At 39.9% G+C, this 22,866-nt stretch overlaps 1 protein-coding gene across 4 annotated transcripts; it reads right to left on the bottom strand.

Annotated features, from left to right (window-relative positions):
- Positions 1-317: 317 nt before the first annotated feature.
- Positions 318-4,461, bottom strand: LOC148029951 (uncharacterized). 4 transcript variants are annotated; one of them, XM_087686237.1, is made up of 6 exons: positions 3,510-4,460; positions 2,407-3,024; positions 2,215-2,316; positions 1,829-2,112; positions 1,402-1,501; positions 318-1,315 (listed from the first exon to the last, which is right to left on the bottom strand). In XM_087686237.1, exons 1-6 carry the CDS (start codon positions 3,664-3,666, stop codon positions 495-497), a joined length of 2,082 nt encoding a protein of 693 aa, XP_087542363.1. In that variant the 5' UTR covers positions 3,667-4,460; the 3' UTR covers positions 318-494. The 4 variants fall into 4 exon arrangements, with proteins under 4 accessions (XP_087542363.1, XP_087542362.1, XP_087542361.1 ...); XM_087686236.1 differs by having other exon boundaries at positions 2,215-3,024; positions 3,510-4,461; XM_087686235.1 differs by having other exon boundaries at positions 1,829-2,316; positions 3,510-4,459.
- Between the last annotated feature and the right edge of the window lie 18,405 nt (positions 4,462-22,866).

Genomic DNA, 22,866 nt, shown 5'->3' with positions numbered 1-22,866 from the left:
GACCAATGGCAGGCTGCTCAATACCCGTCCTAAAACCTCCCTCGTGCACATTACAAAGTCTATTTGTAAACGTCATCTTTGAAGGAAAGCCCTAACCTTCAAAGTTTGCTGATCAATTAAAATTAAAAATAGCTGTACATATCCTTTTATATTTTGATGTAACATGTTTCTTCAAAAACAAAGCATGAGGCACGTTTAGAGATGTTTCTTAACTAGAATAACTCCAATGCCTCTAAATATTGCAGCAACATACTTTACTTGAAGATAGACTGCATATCATTGCCGATGATAAAGTATGTATGTATCATTGAGGCTCGTAAAACCTATAAGTACTCCACATGATAATCAGATTTTCAGCTGAGAACCCACAGAATAGGCATTCCAATTACATAAACATCAGCCTAGAATATGACCCACAAATCCTTTGATAATTAATCAAGGTTTTCCTCCGTGAAGACCCCACAGGATAGGCATTTCAATTTTGTGGCATCAGCCTAGAATATGATAAGTGCACTTCTTGTCAGTCTCCAGAATCCACGTAGCAGACAGGCAAAAATCAAAGCAGATGTGGCTATGCGAATAATAAGCCGGAGTCCACCACTTCGGATATTAGACACGCTCTTAAGTATATCTTTGCCTGAAAGTATCAGAGAACCACCGCTAGATGGACCCTTGGGCATTTCAAAGTGCGCATCAGACTCTTCCTCTTCCAGAATTTTCTTGGACTTGGCTTTGGAAAACAACTGAGATGCAGCCATCCTTGAACAAGGTCGATATGAAGATGACTGCTCTGTATGAACTCTGAAGATACCAGGAGCAGACACATGCTCTGAGATAACATGTGGCTTGAGAACAGATTTTAGCAGTTTCAGGTCTTCGGGTAACTCTGCAGCAAGTGCAGACTTGGCTGGAAGCCGGCTAAGAAAACCTAAAAACAATCTTGAAAATGGGCCAGATGACTGTGATGGTAACTCTGAGTATGAAGATCCAGTCGAAGTGAAGTGTGCATCGATACCATGAACTGAACCTGCAAAACTGTTCGGCATCGGCTCTGATGATGTAGGATGCCTACCTTTGATTGCAAATTCAGTTGCTGCTGGAATATAGTCTTTTGCAGAATGAGAAGCTTTTTCTACTGTAAGGGCCTTCCTATTACCCAGTTCAAGGACATGATTATCAGTGCAAGAAGAATCGTTTTGCAGCGCCTCAAGAACAGATCTCCTAGCCCCTCCTACTGACTCCCTAACTGCCAGGAAGGACAGAGCAGGCACTTGCTCACAAGCAGATTCTGAGAGCAATGGAGGTAAACCAAAACCTGCATTACCAATATGTCTGTATTTAGAACATACACTTCACATGGCAAAGATATTCCAGAAATATGTCCATAATATGAAATTATACCTAAAGCTGTGTCAGGAGAGCTGGCTCCATTCCCACTCCATCCATTTACTGTATTGTGTACTATTATACCATTCCTATCGCCAGGCAAATGCACTGATACCTGTGAAATACAACTTACTTCCTCAGTTTATCATTAGTCATATGAAATATGCAAAACACCAGGGCGGAGTGTCACCCAAATCCGTGAACAATATAGTCCCACAAGATCCAGGCAAAACATCTCTCAGAGCCCGCAGTAGCATCCTCTGGTTCTGCCTGGTGGCCTTTAAAAAGTGGCCTTAACCAGAGGAAACGAGGATATTAGGTACACAATGATCCCAAAATACTTCTACTTTATAAGCTTTTTTATAAAAGAAACTACTCAGGTGGAATGAAAAACCTTAGGAGGACACGCCAAGTTAACAAGGGCACAAGTATTTTTCCTCACCTCCATAGCACGGGGGTAGAGCCCATTAGACCTGTAAGTTTCAAAACTCTGGGCTTCAGTCCTAGGTCTACTTTCTGCCAGGTCCTTAGACATGACAACAGGAGCAGGGATCTGCAAACGAGCTCTGTGAGCTATTGCACCTAATTCATGTTGCTCCACTGTATTCCACCTAGGAGTGCGTGTTTGGATCCCACTCTCAAATTCATCTGGCTGATCTACTTTAAGTAGAAAACATGACTCTGGCAATGCAAACTCGCTTTCGGAAATTTCTAGGTCAGCCAGCTCTATAAATCCATCAACAAAGTCGTTATCAGTCACCTCCTGGCAGTAAGAACCAAGTTCTGCTGTCGCATTCACAGTACCAGATACCGGAAGGTCATACTTGCCTTGACCAACAGCAATGTTAAGAATCTCTTCCAATATGTCTGGTTCTTCAGAAGAAGGGTGTAGTAAATCATGAAAGCTGTTGCTGCCATCGACAAGTATATCTGAATCACATTGCAAGACCAATGAAGATTCAAAACTTCGACTATCAAAGTGACAAAAGAAAGAACTCTCTGATTGTAGATGTTGTCCACCTGTTTGAACCTGACTTGAAATAGTGTTAGCCTCAAAAGGTGGAAGGTCCTCTGGCAAACAGAAAGACTCAAGAAGATTACCCAGCTCACTTCCCAAACCCAATGTGTCCACTCCTACAAAATCCCATGAATCTGAGGCTGGTAATGCTTCTCCAATGTTCTTTTTGCTAGGCACATCAAGAAGCTCCTGAGAAGCTTTGCTTTCAGAAAGACCAGGAAGGTTCATAGGACAGTTTGAGGACTCGGTTTCTTCTGCATCATCAAATACAGGTGCACCATACTGTTCTCCATTCCTTGGTCCAGGGCCACCCTTCTGGCGTACTCGGCACAATACATACGGTTGAAAATTTGATATCCTTTTTTCCACCTCTTCATCTAGCCTATACTCATGCATTAACCAGTCTGTCCGTTCCCCATTAGGAACACGTCCTCTATAGAAAACAAGGGTCTTCTTCACACCTACAGTAGAGGAACCAGAGCAGACTTTTCGATCCTTTCCAGTTGCCTTCCAATAGCCTGCTACTGTTGTTCTGCTGGTGCGGGAACCATGAGGATATTTCTTGTCTGGTGCACTGAAGAAATACCACTCTGGGTCATTACTCTCCAGAATAGACATCCCTGCGATAAGGAGAGATATTTAGCACAATGGCAATTCAAAACCTGGTTAACAGAAGAAGAAATTTTGGTAATCCAAAACTGAAACAAGCTCACAACATATCAAAGCATCCCACAACAGAATTCCAGTATTTCGTGGCAGGCAGGCACTCTGAGATGTGTCAGATAGAAATGAGGAGTGTGTTGGCCTCACGTTCATGTTGAAAAACGGAGCATTTAAAGTATTACGGCAAACCAGAGGAAAAACAAGTTGAAGAACTTGCTGCACCAAGACAAACAGACAGGATCAAGCATAACACCACCCAAAAAGTTTTAGAAGAGTCTCTGGGGGTTCTGTACCATAAGAAGAGCACAGAGCATAAGCACCACATTGTTAAAACAATCATCGTTTTGAAGTCAGGGAGACACAAGACAACTATAGAGAAAACAACAAGCAAATACCAGAACTCCGCCGTTGAAAGAAAGCAAGAAAGAAATTAAACACGTACCAGGTAGATCCCAGGGCTCATATTTGTAGATGTCAACTTCTCCAATAACTCCATCCGCAAGTTTCCGTCCACTTGCCTTTCTCTTGAGATAGTGAATCACCAGCTCCTCGTCTGTTGGGTGGAAGCGAAAACCCGGAGGCAAGAGTGCGCGTCCCATGTAGTAGCCGAGAACCGGAGGATCCAATATACAGTGATGGTCCAATAAAAATTATTACAGACGGACAGGACTAATACACAGATGCACGATGCCTTGTTTCAAATGTGGAGCAGAAGGGAAAATTTCACTCGAACAAGAAGAAAGACAGAACAAAGAGATTCAATTTTTTTACTTTCTCAAAGAGGAATAGGGGCTGCAGAGAAAGAACAAACAGGGAGATAGGGGAGGCACTGTTACAACGAGGTACACAGTCGAAAGGAGAGAATTTATGGAGGGGAACAGGGTTATGCACAAAAGTACAGTGTGCGAGTTACAGCCTAGGCTACAAGGGCTATGGGGCGAACCAGGCTCCCCGGTTTCTGCAACCCTAAAGGAGAGGAGATCAGGGTTACAGAGGCAGTACACGTGCTGAGGCGAGGCAAATGCAAGGTAGTCGGGAAGAAACAGAAAGGGCGAATGGGGGAGACTACAAAGGTCAAAGGGGGAAGGTCGCGAGGGGGGGAGGCTGGGGAAAATGATTGTAGATGGGGGGGAACATAGAAATCGACAGAGAGTCAGGGGACTGTGAAGCATCAAAACCCTAAGAAGGAACAAAGGAAAGATCGAAGCTTTGGGCTTGTTACTCGTGATAGGCTGCGGCCAAAGGCTATGGAGGAAGAAGATGGAGACGGAAGCCCAGACAGGATGGGGCGGGGGGGGAACGGAGGGAGGGAGCGAGAGAGATAGACCAGAGAAGCAGAGAGCTCCCCTGGCGGGGGGAGCGCCGCGAGAGCGAGAGCGAGAGCGAGAGAGAAAGAGAAAAATGAATACGAAGACCCCCCCTCAGCTCCGAGAGAATGATGTATACTGCCCTTTGCGCGTATCGTACTGCCTCTCTTTTCAACGCTGTTTGCCACGTGGCTCCTTACCATTCGTCCGCCACCCATCAACCAATGAGCACGTTTTTCAGTGCTGGTAGCTTCTTGTCCAAGTTTCCTGGATGTTTCCCAGGAGAAAAATGACTCTTGTTAGTGTGCACTTTGCTACACATCAAGTGACTGAAGGTTAACCCCTGCCCAAAGTGTGGGCACGCGTTTTTTAAAACTGGGCATGGACATGGCCGTCATACTTTTACATACCAAATAGATATAGTTTGTAAAAAAATAAAAAATAACAAATTTATAAACTTTTTGATTGGTTGCAAATGCAAGAAGTGCACCCTTGGCCGCCACTTTCCAAAGTGGGCAAGGGAGACTCTCCGTCCAAAAGTGGGCGTGGAGTTCACTTGGTAAACAATATGTCATGTCCTCTCTAGTGTGTAAAGGACTACAAACGGCCAACCCTCAAATAAGTTTTTTGATTGGTTAAAGCTTACAAAGTGGGCATCCGTCATTTGGTGTGTAACCAACCTAAGGTTCTTTAGGGCATTGTGTATCTCTTTTTTTTTCATGCATTTTCAACGGGTGTGACAGTTCATTCCTAACATCCGAATCCCCGAAGCCACAAATCCAGCCACTAGGGTTGTAATTCAACTAGATCGAGTGGGTTGAGTATTATGGCTATGAGTTCGATCCCAACATCCGAATCCCCGAAGGCACAAATCCATTCGCGTCCAAATATAATTGAATTGCCAACGGGGTTATAATTCAACTGGATCGAGTGGGTTGAGTATTATGGCTATGTGAGTTCGATCCCTAAATCTAGGTTTAAATTATAAATTGAATTTCCAATGGGGGTTGTGATTCAAATAACAACCCTAAACAACTTTCACATTTTAAAGATGAATAATGAAAACCTTGAACTTTTCAAAATTTTCATCAATAACAGTAGCAAGTACATGTCATTTGGTTTAGAAATCCCTCCAAATCTTTCCACTAAAGGGTTTTGTATTTGCTACTAAAAATTAGTTTCATGAGCATTAAGTATTAATAGTGATATTCATATCACCATTAGGTGTATATGCATTTGCATACAACCATGAGCAAAACATGGGTAATTTTCATATCACCATTAGGTATATATGCATTTGCATACAACCATGGGCAAAACATGGGTAATATCAGTCTATTTTAAGCCTCATAAAAGCAACTTTGAAACTCGGCCTTTCACACTTAAGTTCACCCAAAAAGGCAACAACTTCACATTTGATCTCAGACAAGGATCTACTTTTTCTAATTCTACCATGAATTATGAGACCATTTCTAAAGCACCAAATAGCTCTTAAAGTTATTGTTGTATAAATTTGCCATAATTTCTAAGCCTCCTAGTCCCATGTATCTTGATCATCGAGAATCCTAAATCTAAAGGTAATGTTGCTATTGAAGTGAGCATTGTCAAGCCATCTCTCAATCTTCCTCAACAAAGCTTGTGCTTCTCTACACTCCTAAAATAGGGGAGGGTATTGCTCTATTCCTCCATGTTTTGGAGCTAGGGGATATTTCTTTTTCTATTTCTCTTTAACTTTGATGAAAATAGAGTTATCGCCTCTCTTTTGGTCTTTTTTTAATTTTGCATTTAAGAAGTGGTTTCTTAATGGGGCTACTAGATATTTGGTAAAGCAATCTCTTCTCTCATAACGTGAAGATGGACAATCATCTTTTTTTCTACTCATAATAGCAAAATACCATTCCTTCTATTTGTGCATCAAATTAAGTAGCCTTTTCACTCAATCTATATCTATAGATCCTAAGTGTTTGAAATCCTAGATATCCTAACATCTCTAAGGATCTTCATGCAAATAGCTTTAACTAGTCTAGGATAGTTCGTAATCAAAAACACTTATCCTTTGAGAGCTTAAGATGTCATCTAGATTGACTTGATGGGTCTCTCCTCCTATCACCAACTCCAATCCGAGTACACTCAAAGAGAATTGTTCCAAGCTTGAAAAACAACATTAACTTAGACACCTTTGCAATGGATAATGTCAATCCTAGTCACAGGAGTCTATCTTTGTCAATAAAATATTTTAGTAAAGTAGCCCAAATGTAGGGAGACTTCATCCTTTTAAGCCAAGATAGGCATATATTGTAGGCTCTTGCCCATGGACTCCAAGTTGTTGGACCCCTCTACTTGATGGCCATCTCACAAGCTATCCATTGATGCCATTTGTACCTTGGTACAAGCTTTCTACCTCCACTAGCTATACACTTAGGACAATTACAACAACTAATATGCCTAGCATTCGTACCTTAGTACAAGCTTCCTAGCTACACTAGCTATCACTTAGGACAATTAAGATATATAATATGCCTAACATAGTTAGGATCGAGTTTCTTAGGACTCTTAGTATAGTTAATCTTAGGATTTTCTGTTTGAAGGCATTTTGCACATTTTAGCACATCATTGTGGGACTTTGATTCATCATATTTAGTTTAGTTTAATGATCATCATTGTCTTTGTTTTTCTCATAGAATTCATCTTACATGGGCTAGTAGTGGAACCATAGACAACTTCACCATAGTCATTGCTCTTGAAAAACATGTCCTTGTAGCCATTTTCATGGAGCTTCATCCTTCATTGTCTACCATCCTAACTTTATCGTTAGAGGGAGAAATCACTCATCGCCATTTTCATGGAGCTTCATCCTTCATTGTCTACCATCCTAACTTTATTGTTAGAGGGAGAAATCACTCATCATATCCGATCATGTAAGTCATCCAAGAAGCAAGGATCAACTTGCTTGTCTATATCATGTACACAATGAGGCATGTGTTTCTTACATTCGCAAGCAACTCAAAGACCTTTACACAGATAAAGGGGTTGCTTGCCGTCACCATAGAATAGAACCAAAATTGAGAATAAAATAGAGAATGAACAAATAGCATAAGAGAAGAAAACACCACGAGCTTCCATAACACAAGATTGGGTACAATCTCCTCCTATGCATGGGTGAGCATCTCCCCCATGCGTATATTCATAATATTAAAGTAAGCTTTTGTGCCTAGAAATACACTAAAAGCATCATTTTTGTGTTCCTTGCTTTTTCTCACTTTGCACGACTTGCTTTTGGTACAAATAAACAAAAACACGCTCTATTCTAAAAGGCTTACAAAAAAATGTATTTGTTAATCTAATAAATACATAAAAAATAAAGCTATTTATGCATGTGTGTATGCAAAGTCCTTATACTAATAAGCACATACAAAATGTAATATTTTTAGTAATATTTTTTTAATGCTAAACAGTGCATAAATTCCATGCACAAAACACTCCAAGAAAATAATTCCACTTACTCCATCTAATTATTTGCTCATCATAACACAATACACATTAGTATCCTCCCATCTATCTACTAAGCACAATGCAGCTAGTACCATATGTATATGTTCACACAATAAGTCATGGATTATGCAACAAATATGTTGGGATAAAGCGCAGTGTCTGTGTTTGCTTGTAAGGGCCAGGTTTTACATAGTACATATACCTATCTAAAACATTATTGAGGTACACTCTTCAGTACCACAAATCATGTGTCTCTATCTCTTCTCTCTCTCAACATGCATCTCTACATAGAAGCTCCATTTTAGCTAACTCAACAAAGTGGTACTAGAGCTTGGTTCAGGCAATTAGGAGCTTGGCATTTCTTTAGGTGCAGGAGCTTGAAGTTGAAGAAGAGTTCACTATGAGAAGAGTCTCCAGATAGGGGCAGCAAGGTTTGAAGCTTCTTCTTGAAGCTTGAAGCTTCCCTCTTTATTTGAGCTTGTTGGTAGCCATCATTGGCCCCTTGGGGACCCTCTGGATCATCTCCACCACTTGGACCAGCATTCCAATCTCTTTAGGGTTGAAGGCGTCATCAGTGTGGGTATGCAAATCTGGTTTTCAGCATGCTCAAGACCTACAACAGAGCTGCTCCTCTTCATTTGGCATCATGGATGTGCTCCAAACTTTGCATCTACTGCTTAGCATTGAGCATTGAAGTGTAGTATTACACTTGGGGCTGATATACATTCAACTTCAAGTTTGAATTACAAAGTATTCATATCTATAATAAACAAGGCAACAACTATTTCTTGAATAAATAATGCTTATGATTCACTTATGTGATGACTATCTGATGCATAGTTGGTGTTATATGACTTGGAGATGTTATGTCCATGATTAGAGATCATTTTGGGGTGATTAGAGTCATCATTCTGCTTGGGTTGAATGACATTTTGACTATCTATGCATTATGTCTTGTTTCTAGACTTGGTATCAGGCATTCTAAACCAAGTATTCATGTTGCTACATGCTTGGATTTGATTTTAGAATGCATTTGAGCAATGATTAAAACTCATTTTTGGATCACCTTTACCTACATGTCTATTGCTGTACATTCAGGACAGTTTCTTGCACATTCAGGACAGCATACCTCACTGACAGAAAATTTGATATGTTTCTATGCAAGAACATTATGGTGATGTTTTGAGCAGCTTTGCATGATCTTTAAAGCTCCATCTCAGTCGGTCTGAGAGGTTATTTTGGTTTTGAATTTTCATGATGGATTTTTCTTAAATGTCAAGACTCCCAAATTGCAGGATAGCCACCTTTATCATCGGGAATTTCAAGATTGCACTCTGTGTTTGTCAGGAAATTGGTATGTTTACTATCATTGAATGCTTTTGAGGCATATTGGGCAATGAACTGATGTATGTTCTTGCTGCTACATACTTGTGGACATTCCTAACATACAATTGAGTGGATTTTGGAGCTTCCATTCCTAACTGTCGTTTATTGTCATACAATTTTTTGACTGCCAATCATGGCTAGCGACAGTGACAATCATCTTATGCATATCAAGAAGCTTGAAGGAGCACACAACCTTGCATTTTTTCAGAAGCAGTGCTATAATATCTTGTTGCAGAAGAAGCAAGCAAAGCCGATTAAAGTAAAGGGAACAAAACCAGCTGATGTAAAGCAGGACGATTGGGATGAGATAAATGAGCCTACATGCTCAACCATTGAGCTATCAATTTCTGATGCTTTTTGTTTAACATTGAAGGGTTTGATTCTGCTTACGACATTTAGAAGCGATTGGAAGAATTATATTCCCAGCAGAGTGATGTAAGCAAAGTCTACTGGGTGAAGAAACTCATGAATTTGCATATGAAAGAGGGTACTGCAATGTCTACTCACCTTAGTGATTTTAACTCAATTTTCAGTTGAAAGAGAAGTAGAACCCAGGAGGAAGAAGCTTGGCGATGAGAGTTATGGCAGATGGACAGTAAGAGCAAAAGAGAGTAAGACTCAAAAAGTGGGAACTCCAACAACCACAATGTGTGGCCGGGCCTTCCTTTATTCAAATTGCCACTAAAAGAATAAAGAATAAATGACAGTGATAGGCGCCCGCCACCTACTACAGTGTGCAGTGGTGGGTACTGTCAGTGTAGTAATACACAGGCGGCTAGGCAGAGGTGCCTTTACCCCCAACAACCTCCCACTTAAAGGCGAATCTGCCCTAGTGAGAGAGAAAAGAAAAGAAAAGACAGTACAACATGTACACATGTACAATAGGATAAGGAAAAAGACATAATCTCATCCAACGCCCATCAATCGCTTGAGGAAGGCAAAGCGGTCTGTAGTGAGACTCTTCATGAGAAAGTCTGCAGGATTCTGCTCAGTTGAAATCTTGACAAGGTCAACAAAACTGTCATCAATGACCTCGCGAATGAAGTGATATCACACCTCAATATGTTTCGTCTTCGCATGGAAGACCGAATTCTTGGCCAACTGAATGGCACTCATAGAATCCAAATGCAATGTAGGCATAGCATCTGTGATACCAAGGTCTACAATCAAACGGCCTAACCAGATAGCCTCCTTGCAAGCCTCTGTGGCTACAATATACTCGGCCTCTGTAGTAAAAAGGGCGATATACTTCTGCGCCCTAGATATCCAAGAGATAGCCCCTCCAGCATAAGTGAACACATAGCCAGAAGTGGACTTCCTACTATCTGCATATCTTGCATAATCAGAGTTAGTGTACGCTCGACTCCTGTATCCTGTGGCTGCCATAGCAAATACACATATCTGTTGTGCCCTTCAGGTACCTCATGATACCCTTCACGACATCCGATGTTTCTTGCCATGTGTAGCCATATAACGTACCACAACCCCAACTGCAAAAGCAATATCTGGACGGGTGGCTATCATGACCCCATGGTTGATGCATAGGGAATCTCGGCCATCTCGGCCCTCTGCTCATCTATCTGTAGATAATCGGCCTGACAAACCTTCACATGAGAAGGTAATGGACAGGCAATAGGCTCAACATCTTGCATACGGAAGCGCTCAAGGACTTTATGAATGTACTCCCTCTGTGACAAATAGAGTAGTCCCTAAGATCTGTCAAGGGTAATGCGCATACCAAGTACATGAGAGGCCTATTCTAGATCTTTCATCTCAATGCTCTTCTTAAGTTGAGCCTTAAGAGCATCTAGCTCCTCATGAGTTGTCCCTGCTAAAAGCATGTCATCCACATAGAGTATCAAAATCAGAACCGTCACGGGCTTTCTTCTGTACAAGCACGGATCCATAGCACTGCGGCTGTAGCCCTGTGACTGCATGAATGCATCAAACTTATGGTACCATTCCCTAGGTGCCTGCTTCAAGCCATATAGACTCTTCTTTAGCTTGCACACTAGGTGTTCCCTACCAGGGTCTGCAAAGCCCTTAGACTACTCCATGTAAATCTCATCATACAAGTCCCCATGTAAAAAAGCTGTATTAACATCCATCTGGTACAAGTCTAAGTCAAGCTGTGCAACCAAAGCCAAGACTAAGCATAGGGTGGTCATCTTGACCACATGAGAAAAGACTTCATCAAAGTCAACACCATGCTCCTGCTTAAAACCCTTAGTAACCAATCGAACCTTATATGCTGGCTTGGGGTGTCCATGGATACTTTTCAGCTTGTATAGCCACTTGCATGGCAAAGCCTTCTTACCCTGAGAAATATGTATTGGACATCGGATTTTCTCTTTATGGGATAAGCCCAAACCTTACGTGAGTAATCATCTATGAAAGTAACAAAATACTTTGTCCACTAAGTGACTGATAGGGCATGGGCCCACATACATATGAGTGCACAAGAGCCAAGGGCTCACCCATGCGTTTCTTACTAGACTTTTTATGTGTATTTCTAGTATACCTGCCATACAAACAATGATCACAAGAATCAAAATGTGAAGAGTCAAAAGACAGAAGATACTACAAAGCACGGAGCATTTTCATTCCTTTAAGGGACATGTGTCCCAAACGAGCATGCCAAAGGGATACATGGGGGATAGATTCCACAGACAAAACATGATTCAAGGTAGCTCTAAATACAAGTAAGGGATAGAGGTTGCCAAACTTGACACCTCTTGCAAGCACAAGCCTGCCACGAGTAATCTTCCATGCAGAGTCTCCAAAAGACACAAAATACCTTGCAGCATCAAGCTGTCCAACTAACATAAGCCTGTGAGTCAACGCAGGTGCATGGCGTACATCATGGAAAACAAAAGAACTACCAGAAGGAAACTGCATCCTAACATCTCCAATGCCCATAATGTTAAGAGACATGTCATCACCAAGACGCACAGAACTAGAGATGGTACGATAGATATGAAACCAATCTCTATAGGGTGTCACATGAAATGATGCACCCGAATCCAAAAGCCAACACTGCGCATACATAGAATGTGTCTCAGAAGCCTGTAAGGCATCACATGAAGAAATTGCAAGTATGTAATTCTCATCTGAATCAATGGCCTGCATGACACTAACCTCTTCTATCTTCATACTGGACTTTGCAGGTACAATACTGCGCTTAGAAAACTTTTCATGCACTTTCTCTTTTCCCTTTTCCTTGCACTTATTATCGCACATCTTATGGCACTGCGGCCTAATATGTCCTACTTTCCCACAATAATGATAGGTAAGATTAGACTTTCGTCCACAGGACTTATTGCGACCACGTGACTTGGACCTGGACTTTTGAGAGTCCCTGCCCTTATGATCATTATCATGCTTGCCATATCTGCCACCTCTACTGATCAATGCATGTGAAGAGCCAAGAACATCATTGTTTCTCCCATTGATTTCCTCAGTCAATAGAGCACTCTCAACATCGTTGATTTTCAGCCCATCAAGCTTGTTCGTGCATATGGCAATACCGAAGACATCCCATGATTCAGGCAAGGTGCCAAGCAGAAACAACTGGTGCAAGTTGTCTTTGAACTCAATACCCTGTGACAACATATTCTTCATGATACCATGAAATTGATTGAAATGAGATGATAGGGATGTCCCCTCCTTCATGCGAAGGTCCATTAACTGCTTCAACCAATACATCTGTGACACAGGACTCTGCTGCGCATAAAGCTCCTGAATCTTCTTCCATAAGTCCCATGCACTTTGATTCTCATCTTCAACAATATTATGATGGACCTCTTCTAAGAGTGACAAGATAATGGTAGACTTGCATAGCTCATCAACTTCCATCCAAACATCATCATCTATATCCTCGGGTTTAACACCCTTGAAACGCAAGGGTTTAATCTGCAACTTCTGTACCAAAACTTGCCATATCTGGGACTTCCAATACCCATATTTGGTACCATCCAACTTGGCAATGTTAAAGAGAGTTGTGTCTTTTAGATGACCAGCCATACTGTCCGAAATCAAGGCAAAAATGCAAAATTTCAGGTTGCTGTAATTAGTAGAAAATGCACTAAAACCACTGCTAAAACTGGCTGAAAGAGTGGATATCACAAAGAGAACCACCTGTCCACCAAATATGACCAAGATAACATCAAACAGTAAGCATTACCCTCATACAAGTGCTCAAAATCTGTAGATTTTGGCTTGCTAGAATAAATTACAATAGTATGTAAAACTATCCCAAAGTGAAGCAATCACTGATACATATGTCACTGCAATTGCCAGGTAGCAAGATACATCCAACAGTGAGTGTCAAGGGGCAAGAAGGTACCAAGAACTATCAAACCAATAACCTATCAAGCAAGAGACATCTCATAGGTCTAGAAGTCATACATGTTATGGGTCTCGAGGTAAGAGAAGAGACCAAGCACAAGCACAACGGATAGAGTAAGAAGCTCAATGCATAGCCATCCAAGATGCATACAAAACTGACAAACCTGTGATAGAAATAGGTGCCTTCTCCAATAGGCGTATCAAATCACTCCACTATAGACTAACTGCAGACATAAAGCTCTCAAGAGAGCAAATGCATGTAAGTGTCCCACAAGCTTAAGCTCAATTGTAAGTAAAACTCTGTGTACATCCGAATATGCCAAGAGGCTCCCACTGGAAGTAAAGTCTGATGCAAATAGAGCAAGCAACGCTCAAATACATCGAGTACATAGCATCAGGCATTCCAAATCCCAATATGGGTACATCCGGAGCATAAATCCCAAGCTATCTCAAACCCGTAAAGCATAAGCCTGAAAGCATTCAAATAGCATGTAATTGACAACCAAATGTAATGCCCGGTAGGTCCAAAATGCTCAAATACATCCAAAGATGAAGGTCCAAGTTACTGTCAAGCATGGGCAAACCAAGGGGCATCTATATTCAACCAAATAATAAATGTAAGAAGCCTAAATGTCAAGTAGTGACAATAGGCATAAACCGGTCCAAAGCATGCCAACTGAAGCCAAATGCTAGTGAATGACGACCATGTCGGAGCCGAATCCAAGCTCAAAAGCATTTTGGAACCAAAAAGAAGCATTTGACAATCCCCAAATACATCGGTATGATCATTCAAATCTCTAGTAAGCACCTCGTAACCAAGAGCCAATGCATGCACCAAGTAAATGAGCTTCAGCCGTATTACAGCATCATATTCATTGTCAAATGAAGCTTAGTCAGTGCCCAAATCTGCTTCAAATCAATCCCAAAGCATAAACGTAGCATCCCATAACATCCGAGCATCATCGGGCATCAATAGGCATCAAACGGGCAATCCCAAGAAGCATCAAACATTAAATGTCAAGTGTTGCCCTATTTGTGATAGTCCTGGGACTGTGTATAGAGCAATGGCTGAAGGTGGAAGTACTTGTATCGATCGTCGGGAGCCAAGTTCCAATGCTAAGGAGTTCGAAGATGATCGTGAAGGTTGCAAACAGTGCCGGGAAGCTGGGGAAGGAGTTGGAAATGCCAGAAGGAGATCAGCCCAGCCCCCTAAAAATGCGCTGCATTTTGCGTTGGCTGCTCCTGGGGGCTGGGGGGTCTTTAGCAATGCTACTGAGCACTTGGCAATGAATAGGGGGCTTCGATGCAGCCCTGCAAGGTGCTGAATGAAGGCTAGAAGATTGGGGAGGAGGCGGGAGATCAAAACATACTTGCAATGGAAGGTTGCATGGCTGCCATTGAAGCTCGAGTTGAAGCTCTTCAAATCTGGGTTGAAGAGAATGCCGAGCAAGCTCCAATGCCTTTGCTCTGATACTAGTTGAAAGGGAAGTAGAACCCAAGAGGAAGAAGCTTGACAGTGAGAGCTATGGCAGATGGAGAGCAAGAGCGAGAGAGAGCAAGACTCAAAAAGTGGGAACTCCAACAACCACAAGATGTGGTCGGGCCTTCCTTTATTCAAAATTTCACTAAAAGAATAAAGAATAAGTGACTGTGATGGGCGACCGTCACCTGCAGTGTGCAGTGGCGAGTACTATCAATGTAGTAATACACGGGCAGGTAGGCGGAGGCACCTTTACCCCCAACATCAGCCAGCTTGCCACCTTGAAGTTCAATATTGATGATGAGTTCAAAGCTACATTCTTGCTTTGCACTTTGCCAGAGAGTTGGGATACCTTTAGGACTGCTATGAGCAATTCTAATGCTATGCTTTTGTATGCTGATGTAGAGAGTGCTCTACTCATGGAAGAAATGAATCGGCAAAACAATGCATCTAGTAAGTCTTCCAGCGCTTTGAATACTAGAGGCAGATCACAACAAAAAGGCAAATCCGATAGCAAGGGACACTAGAAATCACATATTAAGGATGTTGAATGCCATCATTGTGGCAAGAATGGTCACTTCAAACGTGATTGTTATAAATGGAAGAAAGAGAAAGGGAAGTGCAAGAAGATGGATGATAGCAAGGAAGAGAAGAAAGAAAGTCAGTTTGCTAAGAATAGCAAAGTAGAGATCGAAGAGGTGAATGTAGTTAGCCATGAGAGCGACAATGGGAATGATGTGCTTTTTGTCTCTTCATGTTTCAATACACATGCTTTGATAGCCGATACGGATGATGACATGCACACTTGGATTTTGGATTCAGGTTCCTCTTTTCATGTCACCCCTCACCGTGAGTGGTTTACAGACTATACAGGAGGTCGACATGGTGTTGTCCATCTTGGGGACAATTATGCATGTGACATTGCAGGCATTGATAGTGTGCAACTGCAATTTCAACATGGATCTGTCTTCACTCTTCACAATGTAAGGCATGTACCTCAGCTCAAGAAGAGCTTGATTAGTATGGACAGCTAGATGACAATGGATTTCATACCACTTTTGGCGATGGGAAATGGAAGATCTACAGAGGATCTAGGGTTATTTCTAGAAACTTAAAGAGCGATACTTTGTATCCTCTCCATGTATCTAGTGTGTGTGACCATGTTGTTACCATGACGAGCAACCAAGTATTTCCTTATGGTCGTCAAACATGAATGAAAGTATTTTCTTGTTTGGGTTACTTGCATTGTCTTCGTTATGCTGATTTTGAGCATTATGATCATTGTGTTTATGGTAAGCATGCATAGACATCTCATAAAAAGTCTATTTCATTGAAATCTTTACCTCTAGAGTTAGTGCATTTCGATGTATGTCAAATGCCAAGGTTATCTCTAGGAGGAAAGAAATACTTTGTCACATTTTTTGATGATGCTACTCAAAAGGTATGGGTTTACCCTATTCGTAGCAAGGACGAAGTACTTGACAAGTTTGAAAAATTCTTAGCATTGGTCGAGAACTAGATTAATAAGACACTTAAGTGTCTTCACTCTAACAACAGTGGGGAGTATGTGTCTAAAACCTTTCAGGCATTTTGTGACAGCAAGGGAATAAAGAGGGAGCTCACTGCCCCTCATAATCCATCCCAAAATGGAGTTGCAGAGTGCATGAATCAGACCATATAGCCATACGATGTTGTCTCATGTTGCATTACCCCATGGCATTTGGGTAGAGGCGGTTATGACAGTCATTCATCTGACTAACAACTTACGGAATAGGTCTTTGGGGGGGAGAGTCCCTCAAGAAGAGTGATCAGGCAAGCCACCTTCTTATGCTCATTTGTGAGTGTTTGGTTGCTACGAGGATTTTGTGCATATACGAAAAGAAGAACGCAACAAACAGGAATCAAAGTCCTGTAAATGCATATTCCTAGGATACGGTGACAAGGGTGAGATGGGGTATAGACTTTGGGATCCCAAGAAAAGAAAGATAGTACGCAGCAATGATGCCATCTTCCGTGAAGATCACATGCATAAGCAGCCTGGGAAGACTGAGGAAGTCAAGAGGGTTGTTTTGAGGGAGAATGTACCTTTCAAACAACCATTTGTGCCCAGTGGGGACAGTAGTGTATACCTATTGTAAATACTCCTAAAAATGCAAGAAATGGTGCTGGAAATGACCAGCAAGGTATTGCCCATGACGCACCACAATTTTAGCCCCAAAACATGCAGCTAGGATAGCTTGAACTGTCAGGACAGAATGCTAGAATTTTAGGACAGCCTGTACATGCAGAATTGCAGACTCGTATTTCAAGACAACAACATGTACATGCAAAATTACAGGCCCATATTTCAGGACAAGAACCTATAAATGCAGATTTACAGGCCTAATAGCCAACAAATGCAAAACCTTTGTTGTGCAGGTCAACCCAACCTTCAATGCAACCAAATAGGTTTATTCCTAGTGTGCAATATGCTATAGATTATGTCATGGTTAGTGATTGTGGTGAACTATCATGCTTCAAGGAAGCAATGACTAGACTGGCCAGCAAGAAGTGGTTCAAGGCCATGCTTTCGAAAATGGAGTCACTTGATAATAATGGTACTTGGGACTTGTTGTAGCTACCTAAAGGGAAAAAACTCTTCCATGCAAGTGGGTTTACAAGATGAAGGTCACTTATGGTTCTTCACCAAAGTACAAAGCATAGTTAGTTGCAAAGGGGTATAAGCAGGAACATGGAATTGACTTTGACGAGATCTTCTCTCCTGTAGTCAAGATGACTACTCTAAGAACCATTTGGGCTTGGTTGCAGCTGAAGATATGGAGCTCATAGAGATGGATGTAAAGACTACATTCTTACATGGTGATCTGCATGAAGACATATATATGCATCAGATTGAAGGTTTTGTTGCTAAAGGAAAAGAGACAATGGTCTGTAAATTGAAACATAGTTTGTATGGGCTGAAACAAGCACCAAGGGAACGATATCATAAGTTTGATACTTTAATGGAGTCTCAAGGCTTTTAGAGAAGTCAAGTTGATCACTGCTTGTACACTAAGAAGGCAACAGGTGGCAACCTGGTTATCTTGGTTCTCTATGTTGATGACATGTTGATTGTGGCAGGGATACCCATGCCTTGGATTCATTGAAGCAAAGTCTTCATGGCAGCTTTGACATGAGGATCTTGGTGATGCCAATCACATTCTTGGGATGCAGATGCTCAAAGATAGATCAAAGGGGTTACTCTATCTACCTTAGCAGGAGTATGTATCCAAGATTTTGCATCGTTTCAATATGGAGGGGGGAAAGCAATCGGAGTTCCATTGCCTCCATATGTGAAACTTAGTGCAGAGGATAGCCCTATATCTGATGATAAAAAGGCTGAAATGGCCAAGATTCTGTATGCTTTAGCCATTGGCAATTTGATGTATGCTATGGTTGCTACACATCCAAGCATTTCCTTTATAGTGGAAGTGGTTAGCAGGTACATGGCAAACCCTGACAAGTAACATTAGGAAGTAGTGAAAGGTATTATGAGATACCTCAAGGGCACAAAGGATTTGTGCATGTGCTTTGGTAAGTAGAAGACATTTGTCGTCATTGGCTTTACGAGAATGCAGACTATGCTGGACATGTGGACTGCAGGAAGTCCACTCACGGTATGTGTTTAACTTCATAGGGGGATCTGTCTCTTGGGTATCCAAGTTGCAGAAGTGTGTTGCACTGTCTATACAGAGGCAGAGTATGTGGCTACCACCACTGAGGCATGCAAAGAAGCCTTATGGCTATCACGTTTGGTTGCTGACCTTGGGATTATTGAGGTTCTTGTTCTCGACTGTGATAGTCAAAGTGCTATCATGTTAGCACAGAACCTTGTCTTTCATGCAAAGACAAAACACATACAGGTGAAGTATCATTTCATTAGAGAGGTACTTGACAGCAAGAGCATTGAGCTGGTCAAGGTGCACATTGATGAATAACCATGTAGACCTTCTCATGAAAGGTCTTCCAACATAGAGGTTTGCCCATTGCCCGTAGATGATGGGTATTGGATAGGTATAGTCTCTTCAACTTTGTACATACTTAGACTTAGTTGATTCTTTTCCTATACCTTGGGCACATTGCCTTTAGGGGGGAGGTTGTTGGGATAAAGGGCAGTGTCCGTGTCTACCCATAAGGGCTAGATTGTACATAGTAGATATACCTATCTAAAACATTATTGAGGTACACTCTTCAATACCACTAATCGTGTGTCTCTATCTCTTCTCTCTCTCAACTTGCATCTCTACATAGAAGCTCCATTGCAGCTAATTCAACAAAATAAACAAAATCCACAATAAATTCTAGCAAAATACTGTGATAATTTTATAATTATGATTTTATCCAGTGATAGACATAAATTTATAATTCTTGTAAACTATCGTGATAAATATAATTCCATAATATTTCTTGGGGATTAAAAAGCAAGTGTCCCTAGTTGATAACTCAAAGAAAAAGATGCAAGGTGGCCAACCACATACGAGTGCCACCTCTTGCAGCAAATCTACACTATAAATTCCATGGATTTTACATGGAACACTACCTCATGCGACGAATTTGTACTCATAGGATCTTTATTGTGATTGTGAGTGGTAGACATTAATTAGATTGTCATATTGTGGAGTAAGTACAAATTTATGTATCCATTGTGATTCTTCCACTGAGTGATTTCTATACTTAATCAAATACCTATATTATTGATTTCTTGTTCTGGTAGTAGTATGGTCATGATCAAGGATTACATCAAGAACAAAAATTTTAGTGTCAGCCTCTAACAAATGTGGATCTTCAACTATCAGAGTAAATGGAGATGTTCCTTTAAATGGTTTCAACAAACTGATAGAAAATGAATTATGCATTTTCCAATGAATTAGAGGAATATTAGTCTAAATGCATTCTCATTAATCTTGTGAACAATATTTGAACAATTATAAATGGACCATAATATATAAGTGTTAACTTAATTTTCAGATACTTTTCAATGGATTGAAGTCTTATCTTTTCAATTAATAACAAAAAAATATAATTTTCTTTAAATTTAGTAGCCTTGTGTCTTTTATTGACTTGTTTTCTATACCTTAATTGAGCTTGTTTAATATTTTCAGTGACTTCTTCTAAGATTTTTTTGTAGTCAGTATCTAAAGAGTTAGCTACTGGGATATCACTAGCAATAATGGTCATAATAGTAGGTAATTTATTTTCATAAAGTACTTTGAAAGGAGATCTACTAGTTTGTAGAATATGGAGTTTTGTTGGAAGCAAATTAAAGAGTAGGTAGATATTAGTCCCAATTACTAGGTTGGTCAATTGTATGAGATTTGAGAAGATCAAGAATGGTACTATTGGTCACTTCGGTTTTTCCATTACTCTCAGGATGAAAAGTTGAAGTAAAATCCATATTAGAATCTAAATTCTTAAATAGAGCTATCCAAAAGTGATTGCAAAATCGGTCATCTTGGTAAAAAAGGATAACCTTAGGAAACCCATGATGAGGAAATATTGTATTAATAAACAACTTGGCAACTTGGGGAGCTGTGACAAATAATGTTTACAAGGAATAAAGTAGCCTTATTTACTAAATGGATAAAAAATGGTCCAAATCATGTCATAATGAGAAGATGTAGTAGGAAGGCCAGTGATAATGTCCATAGAGATTTGCTCCCATGGGCCATTAGTAATGGACAAAGGCACGAGAAAACCATACATTTTCCTATGGTGACTCTTAATTTGATGGCATACAATGCATTCAAAAACAAACTTTGCAATGTCATGCTTCATAGCAAGTCAATAATAATACTACTTACATGCAACTATTATGGATTGTATACCTCTATGCCCCATATATACAAGTTGATGCATCTCAATCATAGCAACATGTCTAAAAGGAATAGTAATACACATTTTGCATTGATAATATAAAAATACATTTATGTAAGAATAATTGTCAAACACAAGGGTGCTAGTATTCTAAAATATTTACGAAATAAAAGAGAAATCTAGTTCAGTAATATACGTAGGAATCATTGCATCAATAGTTTGAATTTCTACAATTGAAATATGATTCAAGTACACACTTTTGATTTTATCAAATCTAAGCAAATGATGTGATGCAATACTGTCAAGTGGCCTATGACTTAATGCATCTGCAATAACATAGACATGACCTAGCTGATATTGGAACCTAGGATGAAAATTTTGAATGAAAGAGGTCCATTTAATGTGGTGTCATTATTTAAAGATTGATTTATTAGATGTTTTATGGCCTATTGATTAGTCTTGATAAGAACTTCAAACCCCATGAGATAATGTTTCCAAATATCTAAAGCATAAACTACAACTAACCATTCTTTATCCTATAGGGCCCCAATAGAAAACAATATTCTTATGTAGTAGCAACATGGTAAAAGGCAAAGCAATCAAGGAAAAATTTCTATTAAATTTTCTATAAAATCCAGCTAAGCCTAAGAAAGATCAAACTTCATGTACACTCTTGGGATTCGGCCAATCTTTAATGGTTTCAATTTTCTTAGGATCTACAGTGATACTCTTGGCAAAAACTATATGACCCAAATATTCAATTTGATATTGGAATAACAAAATTTTATCAGTATCAGTATACAAATGATTTTTGTGTAGTAAACCTAATATAATACAAAGATGTTTCTTATGTTTCTCCTTCTGGTTCACTGAAGGCAAGTATATTATCAAATGAAAAAAATGATAAAACCTTGATAATTTAAAAAAATTCTAGTCATCAATTGGGCAAACATAATTGGTGCATTAATAAGACTAAAAGGTACAATAATAAATTCATAGTGGCCAAACTATGTTCTAAATGTAGTCTTGAATACATAATTGAATCCATATGAATCTCATGATACCTAGTTTAAGATCTATTTTGCTAAAAATTTTAGCTCCTTTAAGTTTATCAAGTAGATTATCAACTCTAGGGATCAGACATTGATTTCTAATTGTGACTTTATTTAAAGCTCGATAATCAATACACATTTTGTACTTTTTTTTTCTTTTCTCAACAGGTAAAACAATGCATCAAAAGGAGAAGAACTAGGATGAATTAAGCCTTTTTCTAGTAATTCAGTCACTTATCTTTGAAATCTTTTTAATGCAAAGGGCCGTGCCTATATGGGACTTTGTTTGCTAGAGTAACACCAAGAAAAGATTCAATTTTGTGATCTACTTCTCCTTGTGATAGTGGCAAACTCAAAGTGGGAAATCATCTACAAAACAACATTTGTATGAATCTAGAAACTTTTTCTGTGTGGGTAATAATGCAAAAGAATTAGACTTTTCAACTTCAGTCACACGAAAATCATGTATGCTATGTGTTGTTTCTTAAGTGCTCACTTAGCCTATGTATGATTGATAGGTGGAAGTAGTTCAATCTCTGGATCACTAATCAAAGAAATAAGTTAGCCTTGACATTCAAATATTATTGTGTGAGTATGATATTCAACATCAAGATTAATTTGATGTTTGGAAGACATACAAAAAATAATGTATGATGATTAAAGAGGTGCAATTAAGAAATCACATTTCTATTTATATTTTCATGTAGAAATTTCTAACCCCTTAATTTATTTTGTGATGTTATACCTAATTCCTTGAAATGCAAATTTAACTTTGTATAATGAATGACTAGTTTCTAGTTGCAACCTCTTAATGGAAACACAATGCTAGAGTCTTGTGATGATGCACGATTGGTGTTACAAAAGCTTGGCATGGACTACAAC

The sequence above is a fragment of the Lygodium microphyllum genome, chromosome 10 (assembly GCF_053477565.2).
Source record: "Lygodium microphyllum isolate KBCC chromosome 10, Lygodium_microphyllum_v1.1.10, whole genome shotgun sequence".
Classification (NCBI taxonomy): domain Eukaryota; kingdom Viridiplantae; phylum Streptophyta; class Polypodiopsida; order Schizaeales; family Lygodiaceae; genus Lygodium; species Lygodium microphyllum.
Note: the sequence above shows the minus strand (reverse complement) of the source record. Positions and strands in the feature narration are given on the sequence as shown.